At 41.6% G+C, this 26,219-nt stretch overlaps 1 protein-coding gene across 5 annotated transcripts in view; it reads right to left on the bottom strand.

The window, feature by feature from the left end:
• The window catches only part of ADGRB3 (adhesion G protein-coupled receptor B3), a 1,362,616-nt gene that overhangs the window by 718,836 nt on the left and 617,561 nt on the right, over positions 1-26,219 (bottom strand). For all 5 annotated transcript variants that reach the window (XM_063916752.1, XM_063916755.1, XM_063916756.1 and 2 more), the window contains 2 exons: positions 6,640-6,741; positions 6,232-6,338 (listed from right to left, as the gene is read on the bottom strand). In XM_063916752.1, coding sequence (XP_063772822.1) covers positions 6,232-6,338; positions 6,640-6,741 — 209 coding nt within the window. The remainder of the gene's footprint in view (positions 1-6,231; positions 6,339-6,639; positions 6,742-26,219) is intronic.

The following is a 26,219-nucleotide window of genomic DNA, read 5'->3' as shown; positions in this document are numbered from 1 at the left end:
GAGCAGTTTGTTACAGCAGTATGTCTCATACATTGAGAAAGTTACTGAGGTACTGTAGTAAGCTACCCTGACTCCCCAGTGCCCACACAAACACACCAATGGACAAAGTTGCTAAAGCATTTGTAAAATGCACATGAAATTGAAGCAACCCATGGGCAGGCACTATTCTAGATAGAAGCCATCCATCTAAAGTAGTAAACCCAGAAGAGCGCAGTCTTCAATAGGAGCATTCCCACCAGAAACTGCTGCCGGCACTCATGAATACAGTGCCCGGTGGGGAGCTCCTGACTGCACAAGTTTTGCCATACAAGTGTAATATCAGGAATGTACAGTTTCCTCACCGCTTATCCAAACATATATCCATAAAGGAGCTGTAATCATTCATTTTGTATAAATACAACTGATACACACATATGCAGTATGTAATAACATATTTTAATTTATTTAAAATTTACAAGCGTTCTTTTATTGTTCCATAAAAGAAATGCAGTTTATGTCCATCAAATCGGTAAATATAAACAAATTTTTTTGAGTGTCTCCATCAATAATAAATAATGGGTGAGGATTCAAATTGGGGCTGTAATGGTACTAGAAGCTGCCTTATCTATGTACAGAGGGGGTCTCCTAGTATACCCCCAAAATATAAGATAGATGCACAAGGTAGTGTACGAATGGGGCTCTAGACTAGTGAGGAACTACTGCATACTGTGTCATGCCATCGTGTCAAAGGTAAACACAGTTTTTATACTTTTATGCTTACCATTTGATATCTGCTTTATCAAGTTCTGATTTGGTTCCTCACTGGGCTAGTGCCCAATTCGTAACACTACCTTGTGCATCTATCCAATAAATAATAAGAATAATGAACAAAAAGGGGGAGAAACAGGCCACTGTTCCTGGAACTCAGAATCACTAGCAATATCATGGTTGTACAAAAAGTACATCTCTGCTGCGAAGTCTGCAGAGGAGAGGCAGAACCAGCGTAAAACATACAGTAAATCTAAAAGCCATAGCCTCACCCATAACTTCAATGCACATTCTAGCTAATGATTGGTAAGATAACAATACAAGACAATCCTTATCAAACAACCTAACCCTACAGCAAATTTATTAAATCTATCTGACTCTGACTAGGGCTTTACAATCTGGCCTATCCAGCCCTTCATGTTCTTCTGCATAAATGACACATGGCGCCAAATGTAATAGAGTGAGAGTTTCAGAAAGTGAGAGATTTGGTAAGATTTTTCAGTTTTTTTTAAAGTGGCAATCATTTACACTGCAAGATCAACCTGGTTTTGCAGTGTAAATAATTGGCACTTAAAAAAACCTGAAAAACCTTACAAAATCTCTCACTTTCTGAAACTCTCACTCTATTACATTTGGCCCATGATCTTTGTTCCTCAAAATCTCTTAAGAGAACAGGGATTTTCATTGGGTTAGAAGCTTTCATACAGTATTGAAGAAGACTACATTAGTGCTGTAGTAGATTATCAGGGTGACAGTAAAGGGTGAATAAGGAACAATTGTGTTTTCTCCATAAAGGCAAAGAATATAGATAGAGGAACAAATAAAAGCAAAACATTAATAATAATTAGAAATGCAGTTCATGGTGATCAAACCAGTTTAATTCAATAAAATGTTTCTATCATATCCATCAATGATAAATAGTGCGAATTATAAACAAAAAGGGAGATACATTGACCAGTGTAATTAGCAGGTTAGATCTTTTGTAAACATTTAACAAATCTGCATGTGGTGTAATAACAACAATATACTGTATTAGAACCTTTAACTACTAAGAGCACTATAAATCTCAGGATGGAAGATAAGACAAGACATGGATGAATTGCTAAAAGTCCAAGAAAGATTAAATAGGACAGCCCTAATCCTAGGTAAGAGAGAGCCTGTTGTGGATGCATACATGTCAACAGTGAAGAGATGAGAAGCTGATCCTTAGCTTCATTGTACTGTATTTCCTACATTTCCCCAAGGGTGCTTGCCATTTAAGCTATTGGTAGCAGAACATTTGTGAAGATTGTTGTATTCATCAAGGAGATAAACCCAGAGTAGATGCAGTCTCTTTATAATTATTAGATTGTTACTATGGGAGTTGGGAGAAGCAGAACATTTTCACTTACAGTAAATTAAGCTGAGAAAAAGATGCTCTATTGGCATCTATATATTAAGTTGCATTTATTAACAAATCTTTGTGGGGATTTTATATGTAAAATATAATATTATAGTTAAAGTCTTTATGGCCCTGGCATCAATTTTCTAATTTCAATCATCACTATCATATCATTAGAAATTAGTTAAATTAGAAGCTTGGGCAGCGAAATGGAGAATGCGCTTCAATACAGACAAGTGTAAGGTAGTGCACTGTGGTAACAAGAACAAAAATAACACCTACCTACTAAATGGGGTAAAATTAGGGGATTCTTTACTGGAAAAGGACTTAGGTGTCCTCATAGATAGCAAACTAAGCAGTAGTACCCAAAGTAGGACTGCAGCAAAGAAGGCTAATTAGATATTAGCATGCATAAAACGGGGAGTTTATGCTAGGGACGAGAGTATTATACTCCCGTTATATAAATCACTTGTGAGGCCACACCTTGAATACTGTGTACAATTCTGGGCACCTTACTACAAAAAGGATATCCTGGAGCTAGAAAAGGTTCAGAGGCGGGCAACCAAACTAATTAAGGGTATGGAGACTCTGGAATATGAGGAAAGGCTTGCAAGACTAGGCATGTTTACACTGGAAAAGAGGAGATTAAGAGGGGACATGATCAACATTTACAAATATATAAGGGACAATATACAGATCTTGCGCAGGACCTGTTTTTGGTTAGATCAACACAGAGAACTCGTGGACACTCGCTCAGGTTAGAGGAGAGGAGATTCCACACAATACGGCGTAAAGACTTTTTTACGGTAAGGACAATACGTGTTTGGAATTCCCTGCCTGAAGAAGTTGTGATGGCTGACTCAGTCAACACCTTTAAGAATGGGTTAGATAAATTCCTAATGGATAAGGATATCCAGGGTTACGGGGCATAGTCACGCACTATGGTTATTATAAAAAAGAGGGGTAAAACGTAACGGCAGTCATCAACTTCAGTCAAAATTTTATACAAAATAATCATGCATAGGAGACCACAAATAGGCTGAACTCGATGGACAATTGTCTTTTTTCAACCTTAGATACTATGTTACTATAACATAGGAAAATGTTAAGGAATATGTGACAACAGACTTCCACATATCCCATACAGTGTGTCCTAGCTATAGTTTTTACAAAGTGAATGACTCCATAAGTGATTGGTGGATATGTGTTAAATAATTTTGGAATCATAGGCAGATAATTTTGTATTCTCTTTTGCTTACAAATATTGAATAAGAACATGCAAATGTGATTTTCTGCAGTTCAAGGAAACTTTTTAGTGTTAATGTTCTCTAAGTAAACCCTGTATAATCCTAATAAAAGTCAGTACTCAGCCTATAGTATTATACAGTATCCAAATACTGTACAAAACTAAGCTACAGTATGCCCCCTTTAACAGGTCTCAAACAGGTTCCATCTAACTCCTGTACATTAAATGGATGATAAAACAATAATTACAAAAAAACAAACATACTGTACTTGGACCTCAATATGGAAACTGGAAACACACAGGGGTGTGTCTGGTGTGGTATTACTTGAACTGATTCCCTAACTGTGTAGTTACACATGAAACACCAGCATGGATGTATCTGTTATGATTACAGCTGGGAGTGGCTAATCTTGCAAGTGTGAACTGAAAATTATAGTTCAATCAATTTAATTTGATTCCAAATTACTTTTCTGCAATCTCTAATTTCATATTTTTCCTAAATTTGCCCTTTTACCCCTTTTATTATGTTCCTTTCTTTCTATAATGCATATGATATAGCATCAAGTATTTTCCACTAGATTTTCACACATTTTACAACACAAAATTTAGCCAGATGTACTTTTTGTGCTGTCAATTTGCTAGACAGTAGCAGTTTTCTCAGTTTCAATTGTTTAGCACACAATAGCTCATCTGTTAATAAGCAAACTATTCTAAAATACTATACAGATACTATAAACAGATGGATATGTGTGCCTTCAGCCCACATGAAAGCACACCTCTGTCAGTCTGGCAGATGTGATTGGCCCAGCAGATCCAGTGCTGGATCCGTTGGGTAGCGGGCATATGCAGCGGTGGTAGCGGGAATTCATGATGGCGGGACCCAGCGCAGATAGTGTGGATGGTGGCAGGCCTGGATCCAGCAGGATCCATTGCCTGCTAGCCACTCTGCAGAGTTCGGCAGCCAGTACCCATTTCAAAAACAGCGTCATTTTTTAAATTCAAGATGGCCACCACGAGCCAATCACAGCTTACTGCGTCATCGCTTCACCCCCTCGGCTGGCTTATATAAGCCAGTGCAAGGCAGCTGCTGGGCAGGCACACCGCCCCCCCAGGTGAAGGTGCAGAAGACTCCGGAAGCCCTGGAGAGGTGGTGGCCATGCAAAGAGCTGAAAGGCTGCCGCCCCAGGTAAAGACACAGTGCAATAAACTATTAAAACAAAAGGTGTTGTGTTTTTATTTTAATATTTTCTTTACAGGTGGACTACAGGTGCCAGTGGACCCTTAATGTTTGGGCATGCTGGCACTTGCGGTTCTCCAAGTGCCGGCATGCTGGGGCAGGCTTGCTGGGACCTGTAGGCCAACTGTAAAGGATAATATTGTCCTACCATGAACCCTGCACCCACCGCCATGAGGGGTGCAGGGCGCTGCTTATTGCTCGGGAGAGGGGACCTATTTCATTTTTTTTGGGTGTCCCCACTTTCTGAGGAATTCCAGCCCTAGGCTAACCAGTTTGGGTGCTGTTAATGTGATTGCAGGGGGGACCCCACACTGAGTGTTTCCCCTGCTATGGCATTATACCCCTAACTGGTAGTGCCTGGTGCTGGTTATCATCAAATGGGGGAAGCCCTATGTCTTTTTTTTAATATGGGGGTTGTTTAGCCAGTGCCTCCCCAGCAATTCAACTCACCACTGCCGCAGATTCTTGATTATCGGTAATCTGCATGCTGCATCAATCCTGAATCAGATACTGCTTAGATATTTCATTTTAACAGTAACATTTTTTTGTTATATGTTTGTGTCCTAAGGCTAAATTAAGTATCCTCCGAGTTGCCGTCAGTGTGTTGGTTTTGCCTTATAAATGATTCCCGCTTTTCAAAAAATGGGCAGGCTCACACAAAGTCCTGCACCTCCGGCAACTCAGAAGCTATTACAGTTAGCCCCTAGATTGAGGCCTTATTTGTTGTAAATTATTATCAAGAGTCACATCATGCAGAAATTGCTGAGATGGAACATGTTAAAGTATTTGCTGCTAGTTCTAGACTGAAAAATGGTGTAAAATACTTTTACCTGCATAAAACATTGGGTGGGGGGGAGTGTGCAGGCAATCTTTCATGTGATATTTTAAGAAGAATCGAACAGAAGATTGCAAGCGGTATTGCACAGCGACAAACTGTGATTTCTTGTACTGGTGCCATCTTTCTAAATATATCACAGAAAAGACAGTCGCTAGCAGCAGGTATAAGGGAGGGCATGCAGCCTGGGGTCTATTCTAGGTGCATGCTGTGCAGTACGGGCCAACTTTACACAAGGTCCTGTGTATAACACACACTCTACACCAATTGTAGATACAGTATGCCACTGGCCTTTACAACTGAAACTGTAAACAGGGTAAAACATTATGGCAATAATATTCCTAAATGTATATCTAAAATGATGGGAAGTACTGCGATAGGGGTTTAACTGAAAAGCTGCTGTGTCCTTAATGGTATCACACATGCACACGGTTACCAGTGCATGACTTCATTTGTATATGTGCAGTTAAGTCTCTGGGTAACATAAATACACTGTGACTTTATTTCTATTAAAGATGGTGCAAGTAAGTCTTAGAACTGAAAACACAATGTGACAGAATTAATATGGTATACTCATTATGCTTGTTCATTTCCAGGAAGACACTGAAATTGAGTTTCCAGTGATTAGTGTTTGGCTCAGTTAATATGAATGAACTGAATTCAGAGCTGTTTTATTTGCTTAGCTTGTGCTGCATTTTTGACTACATATGAATGAGTTACATTTTCTACACAGCGACATAATACGAATTAAACATAACAAGGACAAAAGCTGGCTTTGCACCTACTGAAAGCTGCAAGTGTCTGTATTCAGCTGATATGCATCTTGCAAAGCTTGGCTGTTCCCAGAAGGCTACTCCATGAAGATTGAGTGAGCAGCGCCTGCTAGTGGTACCTATGAGTAACACAAGATGCAGAAAATATTTGTTAGCTTCAACAGCAATACTGAAATCATGCAAAGGCAATCTCACAAATTGCTCTATTTAGCTTTATAACATTAGGAAATCAAGCTATACAACATATATTCCATTTTCTTACAATTCCATTTGTATAAATGTTTGTTTGAAGGGTGCAGTTATGAGCTTGTAAATTGTGTTAGGGACAAATAAACATGTTTGCACATTGCTCATAAAGCATTATATAAATGTATATATGTATATATATGAATATATATATCTTAATAGCAGAACATTTACCAGTAGCATTAAGAGGACATCGATTGAATGCCAGGTCTCCAGCTGGGGTTCTTTTCCATACCATAGACATCAAATAGTCCTCAGGGCAGATTTCATAAGGAGCTGTGAATAAGAGTGAGAGATTTATATTAAAAACACACATCAAGGATTCTGAGATTATTTGTCACGCTACTCAGTTTTCAACATGCCTGAGGAAAGAAGCTTAGTAGTCCAGTGTGTTTGTTTCTAAAAACATTAGCTCCATGGTAAAAATAGCTCACCCAGCAGTTTCTGCCTGTCATATTTTTTAGAGTTATATCCTGCAGATGTGTGTGGTATTCTCTCCTAATTCATCATATATTAAAGATGCAGCATATTGCATGGGTAGTGCTGTTTCTTCGTGGGTCATATACAATATTAAAAGGCAACTGTTTAGATAAAATAGCTTAGCAAAGCAGTAACATGCTAACACACACACACAACACACACACACACACACACACACACACACACACACACACACACACACACACTTCCGTGGGTTATGGCACTCCAATAACTAATCATCCATACAGAGCCTGGTGCCTTCCTCAAGTAAACATCCTTTTATATTTACACTCAGTCATTTCTTTATGAGGTACAACTGTACACATGCTCGATAATACATGTATTTAATCAGAAAATCAAGTGATCTATTAGCAACTTAGTACATAAAAGCATGCAGATATGGTCAAGAGGTTTAGATGTTTTTCAGAAAAAACACCAAAATTGGGAAGAAAGTTGACCTAAGTGACATTCGGATTGCTGGTGCTAGACACAGTGGTTTGAAAAATTGCTGATCTCTGAGGATTTTTGCACACCACAGTCTCTAACTGTTACAGACAATGGAGTGCAAAACAAAATAACAGGGGGGAGATGTACGAAGCCTTGGAAAGTTAAAAAGTGGAAAGAGATAAACTACCAGTCAGTCAGCTCCTAACTGCCATGTTACAGGTTGTGTTTAAAAAATGACAGGAGGTGATTGGCTGGTACTATATTTCTCTCCACTGTATCAATTTCCAAGGTTTAGTACATCTGCCCAGTGAGAACAAGCTCTGTGCTGAGTTTATTGGCAAATAGATGGTAACAGATAACAGCGGTTACAGGAACACAGTAATAATGCAAGTGTTATTACAACAGTAGTATGCAAAAATCATCTCTGAATGCACAGCTCTTCGAACCTTTAAGCAGATGTGCTACAGTAACAGAAGACCACATCGGATTCAACTCTTGTGAGAACTGGAATTTGAGACTGCAGCAGGCACAAGCTGGACGGTTGAAGATTGGAAACCTGTTACCTGTTCTGTATCTTGAGGTCTACTGCAACAGCCATTCTGATTTATTAGTAGAAACCTACTCATGTGGGATACTAACCAAACACAATCTCTAGTCTAAAACTCTGACCTATCAGAGCACAGCCATTCATTTTATAGGGAATTACAGGAATTATGCCTGCTATTAAGAGTGTATGTTCCTTCATGGGGCAAGATTTGAATCATTTTATGGTTGTTTTTTATTTTTATTTTTTCATTTTTATAGGTGAACTGTAGTCATCAGTGGGCCCTGGATGCCATAAGCCATTCAAATACACCAATACATGTTGGCCAGCATACCTTATACAGCTGGCTGAACGAATATGAGAATGAGTTCAGTGTACTGCAATTGCCTCCAAAGGAACCTGAAGGTTTATTTATGAAGAGTTGTAAACCCCATCACTTCAGATCATGTTTCTGTCCAATATTTAAAAGGGAAATGCTTCAACTAGCCATATTTTGCTTTTAAATATCAGGCAGATACACTATCCAAAGTGACGGGTTTTACAATCCGACTCTACATAAGTAAACCCCCAGATCTCAATCTGATAGATGACATTTGGAAATTACTGCAATGGGAATGTTGTGTGAATTTGCAGCCTATCAGTAACAGTGTGATGCTATCATGTTATATTGGATCAAAATCTGTAAATAATGCTTCCAGCAACTTCATGACTTAATACCACAAAGAATTCAAGCTGATTTGTAAGCATACAGTATGTGAGTCTACAAGGAAGGATAGGGGGTCGCACAGACATTTATTTTAATCAATTATGTTCATGTATTGTTTTATGTCCTTTCCCTTTTATTCAGTAACACAGGTATATACCTTTTATATTGGGAGGTGCTCCAAGGAATATAGTAACTATAGAAGGTCAAAAGAAAACAAGAAGATTCCCTGTATTGGGCACACTCGGACTATAATACTTTCATAAAGTCAAATATCTGTCATGATAGATGACCACAAATTCTAAAATATAACTTTTATTAGGATCTTTTAAAACATAAGCGAAATATGGTGCATGTGAATAAAGTTGTGAAAAATAATAAAGTGAATAAAAAAGCTTAGCCACTGTGATTTTTGTGTTTATTCACTGTCTCCAGTGTCTATACAATGTTGCAATATCTGTAGCAATGCTAGTTGCCTTTTGTCTGGTAATGATACTTTTGTATCTACAAGTGGATGGCTCCTGTTATGATTTCATTACGCCACCATTATTTAAAGTTTTATTCCATGTCTGCAGTGTGCGCATCACTGACTAATCATGCTTAAGTGGTGACCCATCCTTTGAGTGTCTACTTTTATTTGCTAGGGACTTATTATTCTTAGGAGAATTATTATCCTTGTGCTGCTGCTCTTATTATGAGACATGTAATGTTCAGGGTGCTCTGTTCCATATGGCAGTATACCTTATTTTATTTTTCATGTATCGACACCTGTTATACACACATGTGACGTATTCGGAAGATGTATCACATTCCAAGTAAATTTTTCAGTGCACTTATTGACATTAGAGCAGTTGTTTTATTGTTAGAATTACAATGCTCTTATTCAGTGTGGTTAAAATCCACATTTATTAATTTATATGTCCACACCAATCACATGCACATGTGTGAGATGTATTATGGGGTTTTATGACACATTCATATATATCCCATACAGCTTTTATTCGCTACAAGCAGTGGGGTATTCGTTCAATGTAATAAGCAATATATATATTGTCTTTTTCTTATATAGTGTGGTACCCTGTATTCAAGCTCACTTATAGCAGAGACACATCCTCATTCCCATTCTATTCATCATATATGTCCTCATTACAGTATCGATCACTATAATTCGTTCACACACTTTTTATTTATGGGTGTATACTCAATTGTGGGACCCCCACAATTTCTGACTGTGAAAAGCAGCCCTATTGTGTCACAGCGTTCAGCGTTCCAAACGCCGCATATATCAGCAGGAAGCCGCTGACCGCGGCTCTCCTGTGTGGGAGCACCCGCATGACTCGGTGCGATCAGAGGGCTATTCTCAGAGCGGTGTACATGCAGCTTGCTCTGCGGTGAGGTCAGCACCTATTCCCACACATAGACACAGGTACACAGGTCCCTATCAGACCGGAAGGACATTATGTGTCCTTTCCATCAGTTAGCTTAGTCACTTTTTATCCTGCCGGTCTGATAGGGACCTGTGTACCTGTGTCTATGTGTGGGAATAGGTGCTGCCCTCACCGCAGAGCAAGCTGCATGTACACCGCTCTGAGAATAGCCCTCTGATCGCACCGAGTCACGCGGGTGCTCCCACACAGGAGAGCCGCGGTCAGCGGCTTCCTGCTGATATATGCGGCGTTTGGAACGCTGAACGCTGTGACACAATAGGGCTGCTTTTCACAGTCAGAAATTGTGGGGGTCCCACAATTGAGTATACACCCATAAATAAAAAGTGTGTGAACGAATTATAGTGATCGATACTGTAATGAGGACATATATGATGAATAGAATGGGAATGAGGATGTGTCTCTGCTATAAGTGAGCTTGAATACAGGGTACCACACTATATAAGAAAAAGACAATATATATATTGCTTATTACATTGAACGAATACCCCACTGCTTGTAGCGAATAAAAGCTGTATGGGATATATATGAATGTGTCATAAAACCCCATAATACATCTCACACATGTGCATGTGATTGGTGTGGACATATAAATTAATAAATGTGGATTTTAACCACACTGAATAAGAGCATTGTAATTCTAACAATAAAACAACTGCTCTAATGTCAATAAGTGCACTGAAAAATTTACTTGGAATGTGATACATCTTCCGAATACGTCACATGTGTGTATAACAGGTGTCGATACATGAAAAATAAAATAAGGTATACTGCCATATGGAACAGAGCACCCTGAACATTACATGTCTCATATATAGAGAGCAGCAGCACAAGGATAATAATTCTCCTAAGAATAATAAGTCCCTAGTAAATAAAAGTAGACACTCAAAGGATGGGTCACCACTTAAGCATGATTAGTCAGTGATGCGCACACTGCAGACATGGAATAAAACTTTAAATAATGGTGGCGTAATGAAATCATAACAGGAGCCATCCACTTGTAGATACAAAAGTATCATTACCAGACAAAAGGCAACTAGCATTGCTACAGATATTGCAACATTGTATAGACACTGGAGAAAGTGAATAAACACAAAAATCACAGTGGCTAAGCTTTTTTATTCACTTTATTATTTTTCACAACTTTATTCACATGCACCATATTTCGCTTATGTTTTAAAAGATCCTAATAAAAGTTATATTTTAGAATTTGTGGTCATCTATCATGACAGATATTTGACTTTATGAAAGTATTATAGTCCGAGTGTGCCCAATACAGTATGTGAGTCTACCCAGTATTAGAAAAGTGCACCTAATACATTGGCCTCTGAATATACACCAGTAGTCAGGAGCATGATCTGAAGCTCTAATTTGACTTAGTACTTCCTGTTAATTAGCAACCTAATAACCAACATGCATGCTTTGCAACCTTTCATATGTGAAGAACATGCAACAAAACTGAAGAGTTCATCCCAGTATAGCAAATAAAAGACAATGGCCCTCATTCCGAGTTGTTCGCTCGCTAGCCGCTTTTTGCTAGCACACGCTAAGCCGCCGCCCTCTGGGAGTGAATCTTAGCTTAGCAGAATTGCGATCGAAAGATTCGCAAAATTGCGAATAGAAATTTCTTAGCAGTTTCTGAGTAGCTCGAGACTTACTCTGCCACTGCGATCAGTTCAGTCAGTTTCGTTCCTGGTTTGACGTCACAAACACACCCAGCGTTCGCCCAGGCACTCCCCCATTTCTCCAGCCACTCCCGCGTTTTTCCCAGAAATGGCAGCGTTTTTTCACACACACCCATAAAACGGCCAGTTTCCACCCAGAACCACCCACTTCCTGTCAATCACACTCCGATCACCAGAACGAAGAAAAATCCTTGTATTGCCGTGAGTAAAATACCAAACTTCTTAGCAAATTTACTTGACGCAGCCGCAGTGCGAACATTGTGCATGCGCAGTTTGCGGAAAATCGCACCAATGCGAAGGAAAATAACGAGCGAATAACTCGGAATGTGGGCCTATATATTGAGGCAGTATGGATGGTCCTAGTTGTGTGGCATTTTTATATTTTCCCCATGCTTCCATGGGTTTCCTCTGGGTATTCCAGTTTCTTCCCACTATCCAAAAATATACTGGTAGGTTAATTGGCTAACTAGGTAAATGGCCTAGTGTGTAAGTGTGTGCATGTACAGTGTACATATGTTAAGGGTAGAGTAGATGGGGCAAGTGGTTCTTATCTGCCATCAAAATTCTTTGTTTCTACGGCTGATTTTGTAGCTAACACACAAAAAATAAATTCCTAAATGTAGACAGCTACTAACAAACTCAGCAGTAAAATTATATAAACAGTGCCATATAATTTGGCTAACTCAAAATACAACAGGATATTTGTATAAGAAATAATACAATTAAAGATTTTCATACTGCTAATAATGTACAATAATACTGTACATGTTTGTATCCAGGAAGCTTCCAATCTCAGTAAATTGCTCTACCTCCTCTGCATTTCCATATAATAACACAGTCAATAATGTTATATCTCAATGCAGAGATTATGGGGTAAATTTACTAAGATTCGTAATTTCCGAAAAAAGGTCAAAGTTCAATCACGAATGACATCGACAGTGTAAAACTGCAACTTTTTGAATTGATTACGATGGATTTACTAAGCTGTCGTATTCGGGTTTTTCTTTTCTTCCGATGTCGATGTCATTCGTGGTTTTTTACCTATTTTTACGGCAGTGATTAGCAAAACACTGCCGACTTTTTTTACAATCAATCTCGGCCGGATCTGTGTGATCCGTGCTGGGGTTTATTTATTTTATTTTTTTTAATTAAACACTGTAAAATAATAAAAAAAAATGCGTGGGGTCCCCCCTCCTAAGCATAACCAGCCTCGGGCTCTTTGAGCCGATCCTGGTTGCAAAAATATGGTGAAAAAAATGACAGGGGTTCCCCCATATTTAAGCAACCAGCATCGGGCTCTGCGCCTGGTCCTGGTCCCAAAAATACGGGGGACAAAAAGAGTAGGGGTCCCCCGTATTTTTAAAACCAGCACCGGGCTCCACTAGCTGGACAGATAATGCCACAGCCGGGGGTCACTTTTATATAGTGCCCTGCGGCCGTGGCATCAAAAATCCAACTAGTCACCCCTGGCCGGGGTACCCTGGGGGAGTGGGGACCCCTTCAATCAAGGGGTCCCCCCCCCCAGCCACCCAAGGGCCAGGGGTGAAGCCCGAGGCTGTCCCCCCCCATCCAATGGGCTGCGGATGGGGAGGCTGATAGCCTTTGTTGTAAAAGAAAAGATATTGTTTTTAGTAGCAGTACTACAAGGCCCAGCAAGCCTCCCCCGCATGCTGGTACTTGGAGAACCACAAGTACCAGCATGCGACGGAAAAACGGGCCCGCTGGTACCTGTAGTACTACTACTAAAAAAATACCCAAAAAAAGACAAGACACACACACCGTGAAAGTAAAGATTTATTACATACATCCACACAAACATACATACATACTTACCTTATGTTCACACGCAGGTCGGTCCTCTTCTCCAGTAGAATCCAAGGGGTACCTGTTGAAGAAATTATACTCACGAGATCCAGGGGTCCAGGCTCCTCGGGAAATCCAGGGGTAATCCACGTACTTGCATAAAATAAGAAAACGGAAAGCCGAGCCACGAACTGAAAGGGGCCCCATGTTTTCACATGGGACTCCTTTCCACGAATGCCAGAAACCCACTCTGACTGATGTCTAAGTGGGTTTCTTCAGCCAATCAGGGAGTGCCACGTTGTAGCACTCTCCTGATCGGCTGTGTGCTCTTGTCCTCACTGACAGGCAGCACACGGCAGTGTTACAATGTAGCGCCTATGCGCTACATTGTAACCAATGATGGGAACTTTCTGCCCTGCGGTTGACCTAAAGTGACGTCACCGCTGAGCTGAAAGTTCCCATCATTGGTTACAATGTAGCGCATAGGCGCTACATTGTAACACTGCCGTGTGCTGCCTGTCAGTGAGGACAAGAGCACACAGCTGATCAGGAGAGTGCTACAACGTGGCGCTCCCTGATTGGCTGCAGAAACCCACTTAGACAGAAGTCAAAGTGGGTTTCTGGCATTCGTGGAAAGGTGACCCATGTGCAAACATGGGTCCCCTTTCAGTTCGTGGTCGGGACACCGTTTTTTGTTTTTTTTCAAGTACGTGGATTAACCCTGGATTTGCCGAGGAGCCTGGACCCCTGGATCTCGTGAGTATAATTTCTTCAACAGGTACCCCTTGGATTCTACTGGAGAAGAGGACCGACCTGCGTGGGAACTTAAGGTAAGTATGTATGTATGTGTGTATGTATGTAATAAAATTATACTTTCACGGTGTGTGTGTCTTGTCTTTTTTTGGGTATTTTTTTAGTAGTAGTACTACAGGTACCAGCGGGCCCGTTTTTCCGTCGCATGCTGGTACTTGTGGTTCTCCAAGTACCAGCATGCGGGGGAGGCTTGCTGGGCCTTGTAGTACTGCTACTAAAAACAATATCTTTTCTTTTACAACAAAGGCTATCAGCCTCCCCATCCGCAGCCCATTGGATGGGGGGGGACAGCCTCGGGCTTCACCCCTGGCCCTTGGGTGGCTGGGGGGGGGGACCCCTTGATTGAAGGGGTCCCCACTCCCCCAGGGTACCCCGGCCAGGGGTGACTAGTTGGATTTTTGATGCCACGGCCGCAGGGCACTATATAAAAGTGACCCCCGGCTGTGGCATTATCTGTCCAGCTAGTGGAGCCCGGTGCTGGTTTTAAAAATACGGGGGACCCCTACTCTTTTTGTCCCCCGTATTTTTGGGACCAGGACCAGGCGCAGAGCCCGATGCTGGTTGCTTAAATATGGGGGAACCCCTGTCATTTTTTTTCCCATATTTCTGCAACCAGGATCGGCTCAAAGAGCCCGAGGCTGGTTATGCTTAGGAGGGGGGACCCCACGCAATTTTTTTTGTAAAAATAAGCACTTTCCCACCCCTTCCAACTGATATACATGCACGGATCTCATGGATCCCTGCATGCCTATCAAATCACGGAAAAAAAAAGCAGGTCTGTTTTTTTTTAGCACTTTTTTACGAGTTGTAATTTTTCACGGCAGTGTTTTGTGTTTTTTTGCTTTGCACTTCTTAGTAAATGACCGAGATTCATACTTAAACAGCCGCGTTTTGACCGATGGTGTATTCATTCGTAATTTTTTACCTGAACTTGGAAAAAATTACGAATGCCCTCATCACTGCCGTGATTAGTGCTTAGTAAATTACCGAGATGACACTTTGATGAAAAAACGGCATCTCGGTCAAAATCGGGAGCTTAGTAAATTTACCCCTATGTGTAGCTTTTAAGAAATTGTCCAACTACCAGTTCATAAGGTTTGCTCTGAAGAGCTGATCAGACAGCTGAAGTACAGTAGGTAGAACCATCCTCTCATTGATTTGTCTGGTAGGTTTCCCAACATATGTAATAATGTCCACAGGGACAGATTACAGTAGAAATAACAAAGTTTACTAAAATATGTAAACAACTATCTGATGCCACAAAAATGACTGGGAGATCTTTACTTCCATAGTTGCAGACATGTGGAAATGGGATAACATTATTACACTCTAATTAGGGCACAATATTTTATATATATTTTATATGTATCTTATTTTTTCTGATTATGAATAAGGAATCATGACCAGTATTACATTATTTTATTTCTATACACCCTCAAGTTTATGTGCACACAAGCTTTTTCCATAATACCACAATAAAAGCAAACTAAATAACAGAAAAAATGAAAGTCTAATATCATCCTAAAATTGTACTATTATTTTTTTTTCAAAATTTTACTTTTTATTTTATACTGATATTCCTGAACACTTTACAGGTATTATTTTTTCATTCACTCCAATCCCAGCCCAAGTGGAGGTTGCATCCAGTGGGGCAGATATATTAAGCCTGGAGAAGTGATAAAACAGTGATAATTACCCAGCCAATCAGCTCCTAACCATAATTTTTCAAACCCGTAATGATTGGCTGGTGTGTTATCACCTTCCACTTATCACTGCTGTATCCCTTATCCAGGCTTAATACCATATGTATGTCCCCTTATTTCCTACCATGAGTACTACACACACACGCACGCAGGAGGAAGCCCATGCAAACTTGAGCAGGACATACCAACTCCACTAACATGAGGTTATGTTATGCTGCAGTAATGCTAACTACTATGCCATCCATGTAGTGGTTCACATTATATGGGAAAGAATGATCAACAGACATCCTCCTCCCATATAATGAAAGGTAACTGCATATGTACTGTAAGTAATGATTTTATAATACATATAAGGAGTAGTGACTAAGTTGTTACAACATACTGTACTACTCTTAGCATACTACCCCTAGCATCTAAATAGTGCTATCTAAATCAAATAACACAAACCTGTTAAAGAGCAGTATATTAACTTTTACAAAGTTCATTTATAAAGTTACAATTTGTACTGCAGTCTACTAAGCACAGGCATAACATCCTTCAGAATCAGAACTTAACACCTACTCAACACTCCTCTGGTGTCCAAATACAGGTGTAGCTGACATAATGCATCTTAACTGGGATGAGACTGAATCCTATTGTTTCAAATGTCACCATACCTACTCATGTATTTGGGGATAGAAGCATTGTTTATGTCATGCAGTGGGATAGTGTTTCGCAAGCTGCCTACACTGTATGGTGTTCAAGTAAATTAAGGCTATTAAGGTCATTGAAGTGTCTGCATGTTATCCTCTATGGGTTAACTTTACTTTTAACAGGCTATGTAACTGGAGTGTGAATTTCCATGATTCAGATGTCAGTATGTAATCGTCTTCAAGCAGGTTATGAGGTGATTCTTCAGAGATACTCTATTAAACATATAAAGTTTAGGGATACTTTGAGGGAGTTCTGTATGTTTTGTTTTTTTGTTTTAAACCATTAGGAAAGATCTCTTTCATTTTCTGTGAAGAACAACATATATAGCATTGAAAAGAATTACTTCAATATCCTTGAACATGTTTCTTTTACGCTAAGAAAGCGGTACAAGTTTAAGTGGTTGAAATAGGCATCTAAAGCTGGAAGTTGCACCAAATCTAGTATACTTATCTATACTGTAGTTCTCCATATAGTGTTCAGCCTGAATAATCAAATATAGGAAACACAAGTTAAACAAAAGTACTTACTGCATATTCTCATTTCATCGGAATATATCTACCGACTTAGGAATTCACTTAAAAATGAACCAGTAACCACAGGATAAGTCAACTGTGTTACTTTCCTCTCATTAAGGCAGTTACCAAGAAAGTGGTAAGAGTAATAATGTCTTGTTGAATCTTGACCCAGGTAAAAACAGTATGCTGGGCAAAGGACTATTTAGTTAATTTTACCATTACATAGTAATGCAATGTTTCCTAGCTTTCTAGTTCAGTGACTGATTTTGTTAAGATTTTTTTTTTTTAAATGTAATGATAGTTTAAGTCCTTGGAGCAAAACAAAAACCCATAAAAAGGGCATATAATAAAAATTGGCTTTAAAAAAAATGTAAATGAAGTAGGAAATATCTTTTTCTATTTTTAATTTTATGTGACATTTTTCTTAAATTTAATGTTAGCATTCTGGTGATTACAGTACAAGAGGAAACCTAAAAATGAATTCATGCAATTGCTATTGAAATATTCATATTATAAAACATTTTGAGTTTGGAAGTGTAACACACAGTACTACTGGGAAGGATGGGATTTGGGAAATGTTAAGCTACAAAACAACATGTAATATAAGCCTTGGATGTGTAACAGACAATGGAAAAAACAATTGGTTGGATAGAGAGTGAATATGAAAAGAAATAAAATATAAAGCGATGGAAAAGGAAGCAGGGGAAAAAAAGAAACATTGGAAAATATATACATACTGTATGGTGCAGAGTTTTTCAAGCATCTTCCTATTTTTCTCACAGGAGATAGCTCAAGTCTGCTTTAAAATCTTTATTTATCATTGCACACTAGTTTTAATTAGTATACAATAACAATAAGTATTATATTAAACCATATCTGTAGAATTACTCAGAGCAAGGGAGCTGTGTGCCAGCCTCCTGGTGTTAGGAGGGGAGCTGAAGTTTATGCTTATATTCAGAGGTAAAGCTAGACTTTCTGTCACATGGGCAATAGTTCAGCCCAGCGCACCCCACTCCTTTGCCAGTAGATAGTAGTCATCATCAACCTATATGACCACCATATGATGCAGAGAGCATCACATTGACCACCATACAGTTCATACAGCATTGCAGTGACTGCAATCTAATTCAGAAAACATCACAGTGGAAGAGGGTAACTGTGTGTTGGCCTACCTTCCCTTCACTAATCACAGCTGCAACTCCCACTCCCCCACTATTGCCCCACTCACTCTGTTACCAAGGGATCATGCCCTGTCTGAACTCCCTTAGCTGAACCCCTGAGTATGTTAGTGAGTACAGCTATTAGTAGTTCAACAAAGAGGGTTTGCTTTAGCCATTGTCTGCTCCATATTGGAAAAGCAGATTGGGAGGCTTCCATTCCAGGCCATATTTCAACAGACTCAATGGGGGGAATTCAAATGTTTGAAAAGTCAGTTGGGTGTCTGTTTTTGCCTGTCTGTTAGATAGGAAAAAACAGACACCCAACTGACTTTTCAAACAATTGAATATCGCCCTATGAATGTATTAACAAGGTAGTTATATAAACTCTCTGGGCTGTGCTTCTAAAGATCAGTTGTCAAACTAATGGAGTAGATCCCTCGCCAATAAAACCAGTCAACCATACAAAATTAGTGGTAATCAATGTAAATACAAAGTATTATAAATGTAATCTGTAGAAATGTAAAATATACATACAAACATGTGCTCTTAAAATAAATGCACATACGGACCAGATTATGTGGATACTGTACGTCCTATTTTCAACAGTCTGTTTCTGATAATTTAAAAAGCTTGTACCAAAAAAATTATAATATCCTTAAAAAAGTTAACATTTTGAGTACTCACCTTCCTCTGTATCCATGCCTATTTTTTTTTTGGTGAAAATAAGTTTTATTGGTTTTTGTAATAAGAAAAACAAATGTATAAACATTAAACAATACAAATGGATCAATACAGAAGGTGCGTAAATATGAGGCAACAGTAAGACATAGTAACAGCACGACCCATGGTGATCCTATTCATCATTTATCAAAAAAGAATAATTGAAACATCAATACAGTTATAGAAAGAACAAAACGAGGAAAGAGAGAAGAAGAAGCAAGAACAAGAAAAAAGAAAAAAGGGGGGGAGAGGGGGGGCGAGAGTGTCGGCCAGACAAGGTTGGTCACATTATCGAGTTCTGTCACATATATAGATAGTGGATCAGATGGTTGTCAATGGCGGTTCAGCATTAAAGTGCATTGTCTATGGCTTCCAAGTGCGTATAAAAGTGCCTGATGTGTCATGAAGGGCAGCAGTAATGCATTCCAGTTTGTATGTGGTCCATATAGCATTAATACTGGTGGGAAGAGTAGGAGGAGAAGTGGATTTCCAATTTGTTGCAATTTAGCATTTGGCCGTATTTAAAATGTGCTTAATTAGTCTTAGTAGATGGCTCGAAGTATGCGGGACAGGTCGCAAAAGCAGAGAGTAAAAGGGTGAGTCGGGAATAACCACACCAGTGATTTCTAAAATTAGCTTATGAATCTGGCGCCAGTAGCGGCGGGCGATCCCACAGGACCACCAAACATGCAGCATGGTTCCCCTCTGCCCACAAAGTCTCCATCATCTATCAGAGCAGGAAGGGTAAATAGCCTGAAGCCTAGACGGTACTAAGTACCATCGGTAATAGATCTTATAAGAATTTTCCTTGATACACACTGACAAGGAGCTCTTAGCAATTTCCTGTCTGATGTCAGCCCACTCCTCGACAGTTAATGTTTCCCCTATATCTCGTTCCAATGCTAATTCATGAGCCTCTTTCGCGGGGGTATTGTGTGAAAGTAAGATTTGGTAAATGGCGGATAACAAACCTTTTGTAGAGCGTTGACCACAACATAGAGATTCAAATGCAGTTTTGGCCGTAGGATGAGCAGTTTTGCAAAGAGTAGTATAAAAGTGGCGAATTTGCAGAAATTGATAGAGTCGAGTGGGGAAGAGAGAAGCGTGATTGTAGGTCCGTAAACGAGGGAAATGAAGAAAGAGGGGCCAGATCTAGCAAGAAAAGGACGTTGTGTGAAGTCCAATGTTTAAAAGCAAGGTGGTTAGTACCTGGAGGGAACTCAATATTGTCCCAAAGAGGAGTCAGAAGCGGATTATAGGATCAAAGTCGATAAAAGCGGGTGCAATGATCCCAGACCAACAATGTAAAGCGCATTGCCGGCAATAAGAAAGACGAGGCCGGGCGGGAGCGAGGCATGCACCATAATAGGGTTGAAGATGAATACATATTTACTGCATGAGCTTCCAAAGCGTCCACAATCTCTGTTCAGGAGGCGAGTGCCAGAGAACACAGGAGGCTAAGTGTGTAGCACGGTAATAACTAATCAAGTCCAGCATTCCAAGGCCCCCTGAGGTATGATGTTGTTGGAGTAATCGTATTTTGACTCTGGGCTTCTTTCCGGCCCAAATGAAGACAGACCGATCCCTTTGAAGATTCTTCAATATTTTAGTCGGTATGTGGATTAGAAGGGTCTGCCAAAGATATAGTAGTCACGGGAGTACGTTCATTTTGATAGCAGCTATGCGCCCAAACCAAGAGATATAGAATTTGTTCCATCCAACTAGATCAGTGCGTATAGACGCGAATAGACGTGGGAAATTGGCAGTGTATAGTGATGCGTGAGACTTAGTTAAATAGATACCTGTTATGCTCACCAGTGCCAGCAGGAAAGTACTGGTGTCAGAACTGTTATGCACTCCAGTGTCTGCAGGAATGTACTGGTGTTTGAACTGTTATGCAAAACAGATGGACTCACAGACAAACTGGGGGATATGACATAACGTACACAGAAGGTGATAGGGTAACAAAATACACACAAAGTGAACAGAGAAGCCCAGAGGCTAAGGAACTGGGTATCTCCCTTGTATTAGAACTGCTAAGATGGAAAAAGCAAGATGTTGTGTTTTAATACGTAGAGAACCCGAAATGCTGTTGCTAAGGGCAACAGCAAAACCCTAAAGGGTTACCAACGGGTGTGGCAGTAAACTCCTTGGTCAGAGATGGAATGATAGACACAAGGAGAATCTCCACAATCCTAATTCTCACTTGCAGTGCACAGGTTTTAGCTTACTGCCACTAAACTGACCCCTGACACCTAGCAAAGTGAGACAGGATTAGACAGGCAAGTCTTAGAATACAGCCGCAAACTTGCTAAGTTCACAGAGTAGTAACAGAACCCCAGCAAGCTAAACGACTGACTCCAGTCTTACTGCTAGGTCTGGATTGGCAGAGTGTAATACCAAATTCCCAGGCCTATTTGCAGTAAGCAACAAACAAATACAAAGCTACACAGTACTGGCTAACTTTCATGAACTGACTAACCAACAAAGATTCAGCAGCATCTGCTTACCCTGAAAAGAGGCCTTATAAAGCAGGTGCTGTCCACGCCCCACTCAGACCTCACAGACTGTGAGCACAAAAACCAGCACCGGATCCCCTGCCGTGCACAGAGCCTATAACCACTGCACAGCAAAAGACCCGAACCGGAGTATCAGCTGCGCTCAGGTTACTCCACTAGCACTTGTCTCCCGGTTGCCATGACGACGTGGCAGCACAGGGCAGGAGACCCTAACAGTACCCCCCCTCTGACGAGGGGTCAAAGAACCCCTACCACCGGGTTTATCGGGGAACTGCGAGAAGAAAGAGCGTATCAGTCTGGGGGCATGAAGATCACAACTGCGCACCCACGACCGCTCCTCCGGGCCATACCCCTTCCAGTGCACCAAAAATGACAGCCGACCCCGAACCACCTTGGAGTCAAGAATCCTTTCAACAACAAACTCCCTCTGGCCACGTATCAGAAGAGGGGAAGGTCTTCCACTGGAAGAAGGATTACTAATCGCCCGTTTTAAAAGGGAACAATGAAATGTTTTATTGATACCCAAAGAACGGGGCAGATCTAACTGAAATGCCACCGGATTGATAACCCTGGTGATCTTATAAGGGCCGATGAACCGGGGCCCTAACTTATGAGATGGCTGTCTCAACTTCAAATTCTTGGTAGACAACCAGACGAAGTCTCCTAATTTGAAGCTGCACGGTCTTTTCCGCTTATCAAAAACCCTTTTGGTCACTAATGACACAGACACAAGGGCTTTCTTCACTTTCCGCCAAATACCTCTAAGGACCGAAACCACAGAGGAACCACCAGGCGTGGAGTCCAGGGGGTCAAAAGAATTGGCCTTAGGATGATGCCCATACACACAAAGGAAGGGAGAGATCCCTGTAGCAGAGTGAGCCGCGTTGTTATAGGCAAACTCCGCCATGGACAGATGAGCAACCCAGTCAGTCTGACACTTGGAGACATAACACCTGAGGAACTGCTCCAAGGACTGGTTCACCCTATCAGTCTGCCCATTAGACTGCGGATGGTAGCCTGACGACAAGCTGACAGAAATCTGGAGATCGGAACAAAATGCCCTCTAGAATTTGGCCACAAACTGGGATCCGCGGTCAGAGACCACATCAAGTGGCAACCCGTGGAGACGCACAACATGCAGCATAAATAATTCAGACAGGCGTCTGGCTGATGGCAGCCCAACCAGTGGAACGAAGTGCGCCATCTTCGAAAACCTGTCAACGACAACCCAGATGGCTGTCATCCCCGAGGATTTGGGCAAGTCCACCACAAAATCCATTGAAATGTGGGTCCATGGCTTAGATGGGATAGAGAGTGGATGTAATGGGCCAACAGGAACCCCTCTAGGAGTCTTATTTCGGGCACAGATGTCACATGCCCGAACCCACTGATCCACATCCTTGGCCACCGAGGGCCACCACACCGCCCTAGATAGCAACTCCCGAGTTCTGGCAATACCCGGGTGACCTGCCGACTTCTTGGCATGGAATTCCAGGAACACTCGCTGTCTTAACCTAGGAGGCACAAACAAAAGACCTACCGGAAGGTCTGGAGGAGCCTGCTCCTGTGCTCTAAGGACTAATGATAAGAGGTCCTGGGTAATGCCCACTTTAATACATGATGGGGAAACAATGGGCAACAGCTCCTCGGTGGTCTCCTGGATTGGAGCAAAACTCCGCGAGAGCGCATCAGCCTTGATGTTTTTTGACCCAGGGCGATATGTTATCAAAAAATTAAAGCGAGCAAAAAACAAAGCCCATCGTGCCTGCCTGGCATTGAGACGCTTCGCTGACTCTAAATATGCCAGATTCTTATGGTCAGTGAGAATTGAGACCACAAACTTAGCCCCCTCAAGCCAGTGTCTCCACTCCTCGAGTGCATCCTTAATAGCCAACAATTCCCGGTTACCCACGTCATAATTCATCTCGGCAGGCGAAAATTTACGGGAAAAGTAAGCACAGGGATGAAGGCGATTATCAGACACTCCCATCTGAGAAAGCACTGCCCCAATACCCATCTCAGAGGCATCCACCTCCACCACAAAAGGACGCTCTGGATCTGGGTGTCGCAGCACCTTGGCCGAAACAAATGCCCTTTTGAGACGGGCAAAAGCCGCTTTAGCCTCACAAGACCAGTGAGCAACATCCGCCCCTTTCTTAGTGAGTGCCACCAAGGGCGCCACTATAGACGAAAATCCAGCGATAAATCGTCTATAAAAATTCGCAAAGCCCAGGAAACGCTGAAGCGCCTTCAAACTAGTGGGCTGCACCCAATCCAGGACTGCCTGTACCTTGGAACCCTCCATTTGGAAACCTTCTGGGGAGATAATATATCCTAGAAATGCGATTTGCTGAACTTCAAATTCGCACTTCTCCAGCTTCGCCCCAAGCCGGTGGTCTCTGAGTTTCTGGAGGACTAAGCGTACATGCTTCCGATGTTCCTCCAGGGAATGGGAGAAGATTAGGATGTCATCTAAGTATACAACTAAGAATCTATCCAAATATTCCCTGAGCACATCATTCATGAAATCCTGGAAGACTGCCGGGGCATTACAGAGCCCAAAAGGCATCACCAAATATTCATAATACCCTGAGTGGGTATTAAAGGCAGTCTTCCATTCATCCCCCTCTCTTATTCGGATTAGATTGTACGCACCGCGTAGGTCAATCTTAGAAAAAATGGTGGCAGTACGAAGCTGGTCAAACAAGACCGAAATGAGAGGCAGTGGGTATGAGTTTTTAATCGTGATACGGTTCAATTCCCTGAAGTCGATGCAGGGTCGCAACGAACCGTCCTTTTTACCCACGAAGAAGAACCCCGACCCAACTGGAGACTGTGAAGGTCTGATAAATCCCTTAGCCAAGTTCTCCTGAATGTACTCTGCCATAGCCTGAGTCTCAGGACGTGACAGGGAGTACAACCTGCTCTTGGGAAGCTTAGCATTTGGCAACAAATCAATGGCACAGTCATAGGGGCGATGGGGAGGTAGTACCTCTGCAACTTTTTTGGAGAACACGTCCGCAAAATCTGCATAACACCCTGGCAATCCTGGCAAACTTAGCTGCGAGAGCCTGACTGGAAGGCTCAAGCAACTCCTGAAACAATCAGTACCCCAACTAAGAATCTCCCCAGAGACCCAGTCAAATTGAGGATTGTGGGCCCTTAACCAGGGTAACCCCAACACCAATGGGGCAAAAGTACAGACAGTCACATAAAAGGACAATTTTTCAGAGTGTGTGGCTCCAATAAACAAAGAAATCTGGCTAGTGCAAGAGGTAATTTTACCTTGGGATAATGGTTCCCCGTTTAACCCACAAATCTCAATTTCCGATGCCAAGGGTACTAAGGGAACAGAGTGCTTCAGGGCGAATTGGCGGTCCATAAAAACCCCGTCGGCCCCACTGTCCACAAAGGCCTCAGTCTTGACAGTTTGACCGAGGATCTTCAAGGTCACCGGAATGATAAAAGTCTTCTTGGGAAATTCTGACTTCTGGCCTGACAGGATATTTCCCATCACCCTCAGGCCCTGAAGTTTTCCGGCTTTTCTGGGCATGATACTACCACATGACCTTTATTCCCACAGTACAAACACAACCCCTGCTGTCTCCTCCGCGTCTTCTCACGCGAGGAGAGGCGGGTAGCCCCAATCTGCATAGGCTCCTCAGAAAATTCCTCAGAGTCTGAGGTTCCCTTGGGAAGGAAGGAAATCTCTCAGCCGTCTATCCACCCGGATGGATAACTGCATGAGCTGATCCAAGCTATCAGGCAAGGGATATTGTACCAGTTGGTCCTTTATCTGGTTAGAAAGACCTCTTCGGTACTGGTGTCTCAGGGCTGGGTCATTCCACTGGGTATCATGGGCCAACCTCCGAAACTCCGTACAGTAAACCTCAACTGGCCTTCGCCCTTGCTTAAGGATCGAAATCTGAGCCTCGGCTGAGGCTGTCTTGTCAGGGTCATCATACAACATGCCCAGTGCCGTAAAAAAAGCATCAACACTTTTAAGCGACGGACAGTCAGGCTGCAACCCATATGCCCAGACCTGTGGGTCTCCTTGTAGCAAGGAAATCACTATGCCCACCCGCTGAATCTCCGACCCAGAAGACTGAGGCCTAAGCCGGAAGTATAGCTTGCAGCTCTCCTTGAAACAAAAGAACTGCGAGCGATCTCCAGAAAAACGATCCGGGAGATTTACTTTCGGCTCCTTAACCCCTGCAGGTGCTGCTGCTGCGGGAGCTCCGCCAGCAGCCTGGGAGGTGTGCATTTTAATGGACAAATCATTAAATTGTCGAGTCAGGACCTGCACCTGATCCACCACCTGTTGCAACGTATTTTGAGGGGTATGCTCCATATTCCCACAAAATTTCAACAGGAGTATTTGGCTGCTGAATATGTTATGCACACCAGTGCCAGCAGGAAAGTACTGGTGTCAGAACTGTTATGCACTTCAGTGTCTGCAGGAATGTACTGGTGTTTGAACTGTTATGCAAAACAGATGGACTCACAGACAAACTGGGGGATATG

Source organism: Pseudophryne corroboree, chromosome 4, assembly GCF_028390025.1.
Source record: "Pseudophryne corroboree isolate aPseCor3 chromosome 4, aPseCor3.hap2, whole genome shotgun sequence".
Taxonomy (NCBI): Eukaryota; Metazoa; Chordata; class Amphibia; order Anura; family Myobatrachidae; genus Pseudophryne; species Pseudophryne corroboree.
This window is presented reverse-complemented; position numbering and strand designations above follow the sequence as displayed.